Genomic DNA, 10420 nt, shown 5'->3' on the forward strand with positions numbered 1-10420 from the left:
CATGGGCCATCTAAGCGGAGATATGTCATCTTCAACCAAAACCACAAGGGATCCAATTTTCACCTTCTGGTCTTCGTCGGTTTTCCATTTGTTTCTTGTTTGCAAAGTCGCCAGATATTCTCTGGACCATCTTCTCCAAAACTGAGTATACAGCACTTGTATTCGTTGATAACGAGTGAGACGGTTCATTCTTTCTTCAGAAATCGTTTGTTCAGGCATACTTCTTAGAGAATCGCCAATAATGAAATGCGCTGGGGTTAATGGAGTAAAATCTAGGATATCATTGGACAAGGGCGTTAAAGGACACGAATTTAAACACGCTTCGATAGATACAAGAACAGTGTAAGTCTCCTCATACGTTAAAGAAGCGTCACCAATTGTACGTTTTAAATGATATTTTATTGACTTAACCGCGCTCTCCCACAAACCAACCATATGAAGTGAATGGAATGAAATTCCATTTTATAGAATCCCGAGCCAAAAAATTGTCCACCTCTAAATTATGTTGTTTGTTATTAATCAACTTATAAAGTTCCAAAAATTGATTATTTGCACCAACAAAGTTCAATCCGTTATCGCTAAAAATTTGACTTGATTTACCTCGTCGTGAAAAGAACCGCTTTAAAGCATTTTTTCCGTTAACAGGCCAATATTTTAAACGTAGAATTGATAGTAAAGTCTGAATTCCAGCATGGAAGTTTCTAATATGTGAATCTAAAATTATTAAGTCCGTTAACTTATGTTTGTAGGGTAATATTTTCGGGTGTTGTTGATCGTAACTGACATTTGCGTTTGATAATCTACCGCCGACTCGTAATATGCCTTTAGAATCTAAGAACGGGTGTAAGCTTAGTATTTTACTATTTTTATGTACGTTTCTACTATTTTTCGATTCAAGTAATGATATTTCCTCCGTAAAACATTCGCGCTGTGCTAGTCGTATTAACATTTCCTGTGTTTCGTTAAGTTCCTGTATGCTAAGATTTTCTGATGATATAGGGACTTTCAATAAACAACGATTTTTTAATCTACGCACGTATCCAAAAACACGTACTAATTTCCAAAAAGATGTATATTTTTCGAAAATTGTAAACACCGTTATATCATTGTTGTCAAATTTAGTTTGCTCAGTAACGTTTAAGCTTAATGTGTTCTTTTTTAATTCGGGTAAAATTTCTAAATCAAAGTTACTTTGTATATCACTGTCTAAATTTTTCAACCTTAAAAATTGAGGTCCGAAAAACCACATATTGTTTTCAGAAAGTTCCTTTGGATTAACACCACGCGATATGATGTCTGCCGCATTATCTTTACTTTTTACGTGTCTCCAATCGTGAATGTTTGAAATTTCAATAATATTTGCTACCCTGTTGGCAACAAAGGTTTTTAAATTACATGGTTCGGTTTTTAGCCATGCTAGAACAATTGTCGAATCCGTAAAATATATTGTTCTAGATATTTCGATATCCAAAGTATTTTTTATCTTATAAACTAACTCTGCTAACAAATGAGCTGCTAAAAGTTCAAGTCGTGGTAGTGTTTGTTTTTTAAGCGGAGCAACACGTGATTTTGCCGTTAAAAGTTTAATTTCTTTTTCACCGTTTTTTATTGAAGCTAAATAGATACAAGCACCATATGCTATTTCGCTACTATCACTAAACCCATACATCTCCACCATTTCTACGTTAATTGTCAAAACGTGACGATCGATTCTTACGTTATTAAGATGCTTGATTTCTGATAAAAATTGTAACCAACGTTCTTTTAGATCATTCGGTATATCTTGGTCCCAATCTAGTTTAAGGTGCCACAATTTTTGTATTATTAATTTGCTTTTAATTATGGCTGGACTAATCCATCCAAGCGGATCGTAAATACCAGAAATTATAGATAACACAGATCGTTTTGTTACCTTTTCTTCGCTCTTTGTGATCTTTATTGAATATTTTAAAACATCTTCGTTAGGGCTCCCACGCAATACCTAAAGTTTTTAACTCCCTTGTCGTCGTGAAATAATACTAACTTGTCGTCATGTTTCTCACTTGTACTTAAAATATAATTTAATACTTTTTCGCTATTCGACGACCATTTTCGTAATTCGAATTTCGCGCTCGATAAAATATCTACTAGCTCGTGATAAATTTCCATAGCTTCTTGTTCTGTATCTATACTAATCAACAAGTCGTCAATGTAAAGGAATTATTAATTATTGATGCAGTACGTGGAAATTTAAGTTTATTCATTTCTGACAACTCTTTAAACAGCGTGTGGCTTGGTATGGAGCGCTTGCGGTACCGTAGGTTACGGTTTTTAAATCGAAAACTTTAATTTTTTCTTTCGGATCGTCTCTCCATAAAATTTTTTGAAAACTCTGTTCGCTTTTGTCAATTAAAATACATCGGTACATTTGTTTAACATCTGCACTTAAGACAAATTTTCTTAACAGCAACCGAATTAAAATGCTGTATAGATCGTCTTGAACAGTCGGACCTACTATCATAAGATCATTCAGTGATACGCCTGATTCACTTTTCGCACTCGCGTCGAATACAACCCTACACCGTGTAGTAATTGAGTCTTTTATTACCGCACTGTGAGGTAAAAAGAACGATTCCTTTTCTATTGATTTGTCATCTTCTAAATAACAATTAAATTGCATGTGATCTAAATCTTCGTATTCGTGTATGAATTTTGTATAAAGATCTTTAAAATTTTCATTTTTCTTAAAGCGTGTTTCCAAATTATAAAACCGTTTTAATGCACATTTCCTCGAATTGCCTAACTGATAATTTAAATTTTGTTTAAATGGATATTTAACTATAAATTGACCCACTGACTTTCGCCTTGTTGTCATCTTAAAGTATTCTTCGCAGTATTTTTCATCTTTCGACAAATGCTTTTTATTTTCTAACTCTTGAATCTGCCAAAATTTCGTTAAAGATTTATCAAGATCTTGGTTCGTTAATTCCGAGACAAAATTACAGATCGGTTTGTCGTTAACTATATGATTTTCTGTAACATTTTTGTTATTTAAATCCGTTTCAATTCGGTCAGTATTCCGGTCTACGATGCACATAGTATGCCTAACGTTTTCTTCTCCAAAATTCACCTGTTCATTTCTTTGAGATGCAGGGTTGGCTGGGCCATCGGTTTGCTGTCGTACCTGCGATCCGTTATTGCTTGGACTATGTGGTACATTGTTGGCGCTTCTATTATTTTTTACGTGCGTGTTAATTATTGCTCTTCGATTTTCATAACGCTTCCTTAATAGTTCTATGGCAACCGAGTAATTACTTGCCGTGACGTCTAGCGATTCTATTAATTTTAAGGCATCTCCCTTACATGATAACCTCAAATATATAAATTTGTCTACATCCGATAGATCCGTGTGATTATTAACAATCGAGTCGAAAGTGTCAATAAAACTAAACCAGCTCTCGTAATTGCCAAAAAATGTAGGCAGACCTAAATGTGGTAACCTCGCAACTGCAGAGCCTTGCGTTCCTTGTTGCGTGCGAGATGAATTGAAATTTACTTTATTTTCGATTATCTCTTGCTGAGATTTGTTAAAACATGATATTATCTTTTTTGCCAACGATATTTCCGAATAAAATAACGTTTCCAAATGTAAGCCTTGATCATCTTCATCTGGTACTAAGTACTCTAGACGGGTTTGAATTCGATTAAATTTACTCATATCCTCTTCCACGATTTTTAACCTGCTTTCAATTTGAAATACATCAACGTCTAGAATATTTTCGATATCTTCCTGAATTTTTAAAAACTGAGAAAAACGAGATAAATGAGCTGAAATTACCTTACGTGCGTGTATAAGTTCTGATTTTTCATCATCGTTTGAATTAGAGTTACTGTTAGTTTTCGACGATTTGTTTCGTGGCATTTTGACTTACGATTCGTATAAAATGGCTTTTCAATATTGATTCGAGAACGAGAACTTATTCTAGCGAGTATATACGTGCGAGATAACGATTAAATCAATAAATATAATGCGAGACGAGAATCAACTTATTATTCGTGAAGTTCGAGAAATTCGTGACGTTCGAGAAATTCGAGAAAATACGTATTTTTTAAACCAAAACGTGCATTGATTAACGAGAAACGATTGAAAAACGATGCTATAACAATTGTACGAGGATTAAATTTCTTTCGAGAATAAATCGTTACGTGTAGTATACTATTTAAACTAATAATATACGAGATATTTCAATACAAGATATTACGAGACGTGATTACGAGAAATAAACAACAAGAAAATATATTTTTACGTGAAATATGTCTATTTGACATCTAGAAATACGAGATATATATGCTACAATTTTACGCTGAACTAACAAATACGAGATTATGAAAAATAAGGAAGGAGTAGGTAAAAGGAAATAAGGATATAGCGCTAATCAAAAACGATCTCACCAAATCATCTTCTTCAATCTTCAAACTGCTTCGATATCTTCATAACATCAATTTTCCATAGGTTTTTCTGATTCCTTGATCCGGGCGAAGTGACCAAAATGGTTGGGGCTCGTAAAACCAAAATGTTTCTGGCTTGTAGGACCAAAATGTATCTTGGCGGAGAACCAAAATCTGGATGATTCTGGTAGTCGGACTGTCGAAGGACCAGTTGAAATAACATTCAACAACGATAACTTTTACACACTTATATTGTAGACAAATATAACACAAGTGAAACTTATTAATTATACTTAAAATAACAACGTTTAAAATTTCTCGTAACAATATTATAAAAGCCAAAGAAAAAACTGTCGATATGCGGATGGCGTCTTTCGACGCGTCGTGCGTACTCTGGACGCGTCGGTCTAGCCGTCGGTCTAGTGTGACTCCGAGATACTTGGCGGTTTCCCCCCAAGGGATCTCTTCGTCGTCTATGACTAGCGGAGGAGGTAGTGGGAGCCTCATTCGTCCGGAGACGAACAAGGTTTGGGTTTTTGCTGCATTGATTTTGATTTTCCAATGGGAAAACCAATCAAGCAGCTGGGCGATGTGGGGTTGGAGCCTGCTCAAAATTCCATTGCTCGAGGCAGTGGAGTAGAGACAGGTGTCGTCTGCGAATAACGCAAGACGAGTCTCCAGGATTTTGGGATATCGGAAGTGAAGGTATTATAGAGTGTGGGCGACAGGACAGAGCCCTGCGGTACCCCCCGCCTCTATAGCACGAGGAGTGGAAAGGGAGTCTCCGATGCGGACCCGGAATCTCCTATCGACAAGAAAGGATTTAATGATGAGAGTGATCTGTTGGGGAAAGTGGAGGACGTGGTGAAGTTTGTACACAAGTCCCTCGTGCCAAACCTTGTCAAAGGCCTTCTCGATGTCAAACATGACAAGACCAGTGCCCCGCTTGGCGTTTAGACCCTGCGTGACATGTTCTCAACTTCAACTTGCTGTTCGCAGGAGAGGGATTGGCTAAATCCGAACTGCTCCTGAGGGATGATCTCGGCACTAGCCAAGAAGTCGTTAATTCTAGAGAGAATAATTTTCTCAGCCAGTTTCGAGAGGGAGGAGAGGAGGCTGATGGGGCGCCAGTTTTCTGGGAAAGTGAGGTTCTTATTTGACTTTGGGATTAGAATAATTATAGCTAATTTCCAAACGTTCGGAAAATATCTAAGGGACATTATCAGATTAATGATGGTGGTAAATTGGGTTATAAGAACCTCAGGGAGGTGTTTCAGTGCGATGTTGTTTACTTGGTCGTGACCTGGGGCTTTTCTGCTGCGCAGTGTGGAGATGATGGACGAAATTTCTTTAGGAGTTGCTGGGGGGATAGGGGCCTCGAGAGGGGGAATGGGAGCTACGAAGTTTCGAGTCGGCAAAGGCCTCTGCCTTCGCTTCGTCGGAATAGACCACTCCGTTTAGGCCGTGAATTGGGGGGACGTAGCGTGAGTTTGTGTTTTCATTCGCTTTTGAACCTTCCAAAGCGACTTTTATCGTCCTCCTGCGTAGATAGGAAGCTCTCCCACCTTTCATCTCTGAAAAGTTTGAGCTTTTCCTAATCTCGCGTACCAGACTGTTAATCTGTCGCTTTAGATTGGGGTCGAGAAGGGCACGATACTGGCGTTTGAGCCAGTTTTTCTCGCGGATAAGTGGCCTGGATATGTGGGGGGCTAGAAAGGGGTTGTTTAAGACGGCACTGTTGAAGTGCTATGATCTATGGCTTGGGTTATGGCTGAAGTGAAGGTGGGGAGACCGCCGCCTCGAGCGAGGCGGCGTCCGCGATGCGCGGTAGGGTGGGCGGGTGTTCTTGGAGAGTTTTGGCAAATTTTGCCAGTTGGTGGTTTTCGTGTTTTATGGGTGGAGATTGTGTGGGTATTAGTGATAGTAAAGAACACCGGGGGAATGATCAGAACTAAGCTCATCATGCACTGAAACTGACATGTGGGACGTTATGTTTTGGGAAAGTCCAAAGTCTATGGTCGATGGTATGCCGCGAGGAAACATGTCGGGTCACTTGGAAAGTGGCCCTGAATGGGGAGGTCGTTGAAAGTTCGGCTACTGCCGTTCCTCAGGGGTTTCTTTGCCGAGATCCCCAACGCCGGTGTCTGGCGTTAAAGTCCCCAGCAAGTAGGATTGGGAAGTTGGTAGAGGAGAGAAGCATTTCGAGATCGTGTCTTGTGTCCTCGCGAGAGGTCTGGTTGGGGATGTAGATGGATGCCACAACGACGGGGCTGTTGGATGTTTGTATTTGGACTATTGTTGCTTCGATGGAACGGAGCAGGGGTGTTGGAAGGGGAGTGTGGCGATGTGAGTTTTTGACGAGTATGGCGGTGCCTCCGCCTCGTCAGTCAGGGCGGTCGTTGCGGTAGACAAGGTGGTTGGGAAATTTGAAAGAAGTGTGAGGGCGAAGGTAAGTCTCTTGGATTAGTATTAAGTCGGGACTGGATTGAGTGATGAAGTCGAGAAGTTCGAGCCGTTTGGGAAAAACGGAATTTGCATTCCAAGAGACTATGAGGAGGCCTTTGGCATGAGTGGAAGTCATTGCTTAGGCTGGGGTTTAGGGGGAAGCGAGCATGCCGGAAAGCATGTTCGCAACTGCGGCTTGGACTTGAGCTTGATTTGCTCGAGTAAAAAGCCGCTGGAATGCGGGGCCGAAGAGGTTTTGAGCTGAGATTTGCTCAGCTAGAAGTTTTTGGAAATCTGGACTAGGGGGAAGGGGGGGTGGAGGTCCAGACTGCGGGGTTGTGCTACCTTTAGCTACACTTGCATAGGAAAACGATTGGGTGGTTGAACTAAAGCCAGAGGGTTTTCTAGTGTCATTTGGTCGGTCCTTATTAGAGGAGGGTCGATTTTCCGGGTTGTTGGGGTTTTTTGGGCATAGGATGTGGTTTGCGGGGTGTGGACCGCCACAGTTCGTGCAAACTGCGGCAGTGTCCGCTGTTTTTTCGCAGGATTTGGTGCTGTGGTGACCGCCACACTTAACACAGCGGGGTGGACAGAAACAGTTCGTGGCAGAGTGCCCGAAAAGTTGACAATTGTGGCATTGGCGAGTGCCAATACCACGATGTTGGGGTTGGATTTTGACCCTGAGTTGGGCCACAGTTTGGACTTGGAAGATGTGAGTCTGGCTACGCGGGATACGAATTTTAACTACGGGAAGGGGCTTACCTTTACGGGTAAGTCGATGAATTTCTTTGACTTCGAACCCTTGCGAGGTCAAGTCATCGATGATCATCTCATTTTCGATGTCAGTTTCCAAGTTTTTGATAACAATATTTAAGTCCCTTTCTTCAGGGAGAAAGAAGGAATAATAGTTTATTTTCTGACTCCTAAAATAAGCTGTTATTAGCCTGTGATCGGCGATAGTTGCTGGGTTAATTTGTATACCGTGTTGCACGGTTTTGGAGCTTTTAATGACAATTTTTTGCTCCATTAGTCTGCGAGTTATACTCGACCATAGTCGAGTATCTCTCTAAACTATCGGAGTGGGCTTGGTGGATATTTGTTTGGTGGGTTTTTCTTGCTACGTTTGAGGAGCTGCAGAGGAAGTAATTTCAGCAGGAACCTGGCTAGCAGGGCTGCTGGGGCGAATTTTAGGATCTTCCACAGAGGTACCTGAGGAAGGTGGACCTGTGGAAGATGGGCCTGGAGTGGGGAGTGGGGGGAAATTTTCTCGTTGGGGGGAAGCAGCCCTCGCTGCTATTTTCTTGTTGTTTTGGATTGATGAGAGGGAGTCGTCAGAATTACTCTGACGTGCCCTCTTCTTTCTAAGGACCTTCCTCTTTGGGCTAGGATCCTCTGGCTTTTCAGACGATGTTTTTGGTATTTTTGGGGTTTTACGGCCGTTTGACTCGAGAATTTCGCGGAGGTTATTTATTTGGATCATGAGCTCGAGGAATTGAGCCTCATACTGGTCTAGATCTTCTGGGAGGACGGGAGAACGCGGTTCACTCGAATCTGATACATAAGGAGTAATAGAGGAATCGTCTGATTCCATTGAAATGTCGTTTATGGGAGATTGGGAGGAATTTACTGAACCACTAGGGTTCATTTTTGGGGGTCCCTGGACGATGTCCAGGGATGTAGAGAGGTTATTCGATGACAGAACAATAATAATATAAAGTATTCACTTACCTGAAAATTTTTCCTGGGGATAAATCACTACACTAATACACTACACTGCCGGCGCGGTACAAACCGAGCGCGAATTTACTGTGAGGGCTGCGATGTTCACTGAACGAAGCGCGGTACTCAACTCTGACTGACCACTCTCCCCAGAACCACGTTCCAGTCTCTTAAATAATGTCTCACTTCAAAAATAGCCATAGGCGTACAATACAATTTTCATGTTCTTAAATCTAATATTCATAACAGTGGACGACACTGCCCTAAACTTACATTGTTTAGATAGACAGACATCTGCGACAGCTATATAGTTTTACGATCAAAATTCCCAGTGGTAATAGTTAAGTTAAAGTTATAATTTTACGAATATAAAGTAGGGTCGTTTATCATCTTAAAAGTAAGGTACCTTAATAAGGTTTTTATAATGGGAAATTTCTTCAACTATGTTAAAAGACTAGAGTAACTTTAAACTATAAACAATTATTATAATCTAACAAAAAATGTCTTAGCTAGCCTGAACATCGTGCCTTATGTTGTTCAGTAATAAGAAAAAGAGCGATGATATTAAAAAGAACTTAAATATCTTTATTGACAGATCTAAATTGAATTTTACTGAAAAAGCAAAGAACCTGGAAATTGTATTCGATTCGCAACTCAGATTTAAGGAACATCTCAAGCAGATCATACAAAAGTCTTATTTGTCTTTGAAGGTATTATATTCCAACAGATATTTATTGAGTCAAAATTTAAGAAAAAAATTGTGAGAGTCATTGGTACTGTCTAGATTTAATTATTGTGATTTTGTTTACGGCCCTTGTTTGGATCAGCTCATTGCTCATTGTTATTGACATTGCTCAAACTCGAATCGAGTTTGAGCGTCGAGTAGTGAACAGCGTTTTATTTTTGCTCCGTCAAATCGGCTGTTATACAAATTGTATAAACAAACTTTTGGTATTAGTTAGTGGTGAAGTGATTCTGTGATTTGCATAGATAAAAAACAAACGAAACAAAAAACCAAGTTAACGAAGATTCCACAATTGATTGTAGGAAAAACTCTGTTATAAGGTCATAGCCTGCCAGCACCAATATAAAATGAATGATATTTCAAATAATGAACTGTATTCTATGCTTCTTAAGAAACAAGAAGTTCTGACAAACGCGCCTAAATTAAAGTGTACAAATATTTTTATTGGACAAGATTTGTGCTGGGAAGATCGCCAAGAACAAAATATATTACGTGAACATTTAAAACAAGCTAGATCTAAAAATTATTCTGCTAAACTGATTAGCCAAAATAGGATAATTATTAACAGATATTCACATCAGCTCAATTAAAAAGTGCAGAATGAAGTCAGGAAACTAGTGTGCGTGTTGAAAAAGACTCAAGTAGCTTACCATCAACTCCCTTCAGTATAAACCTGAACAGTGATATATTTGATTATACGCAACTGAACCAGCCTAGGATATTTTCTCCTCAAAAAGAAGCTGACACGAAGAAACGGGAACGGGACTCTGTAACCGGCACCAACTGTAAAAAAGTGAACACTCCAGACTCAGCTCAAAGTAAGAAAAAAAAGACTGACTGTGAAACTACTACAAAAACAACTGTGTTACTCCGTTCGGCATTAAAAAGCAAATAATAAAGAAATTATATTGGTGCGGACAAATTATATACATTAATCTCGGTCATATCAATGTATTGAATTCTATATCTCTTTTATTCTTCTTAAGATAAATCTTCAAACTATTGTTTTTTTGAATTTTTTACCAGTTTACTGTAGATTTTGTGAATGGTTTTATATACCCTTGTATTGTTATTATTTTTTAG

The 10420-nt window shown here is 39.3% G+C and overlaps 1 protein-coding gene across 1 annotated transcript; it reads right to left on the bottom strand.

Annotated features, from left to right (window-relative positions):
- Positions 1-406: 406 nt before the first annotated feature.
- On the bottom strand, positions 407-1678 carry LOC115883773. The gene has a single exon (XM_030902184.1). The coding sequence runs from the start codon at positions 1676-1678 to the stop codon at positions 407-409; it is 1272 nt and encodes a 423-aa protein (XP_030758044.1).
- Between the last annotated feature and the right edge of the window lie 8742 nt (positions 1679-10420).

Source organism: Sitophilus oryzae, unplaced genomic scaffold, assembly GCF_002938485.1.
Source record: "Sitophilus oryzae breed Bouriz unplaced genomic scaffold, Soryzae_2.0 scaffold_1977_pilon_pilon, whole genome shotgun sequence".
Lineage (NCBI taxonomy): Eukaryota > Metazoa > Arthropoda > Insecta > Coleoptera > Curculionidae > Sitophilus > Sitophilus oryzae.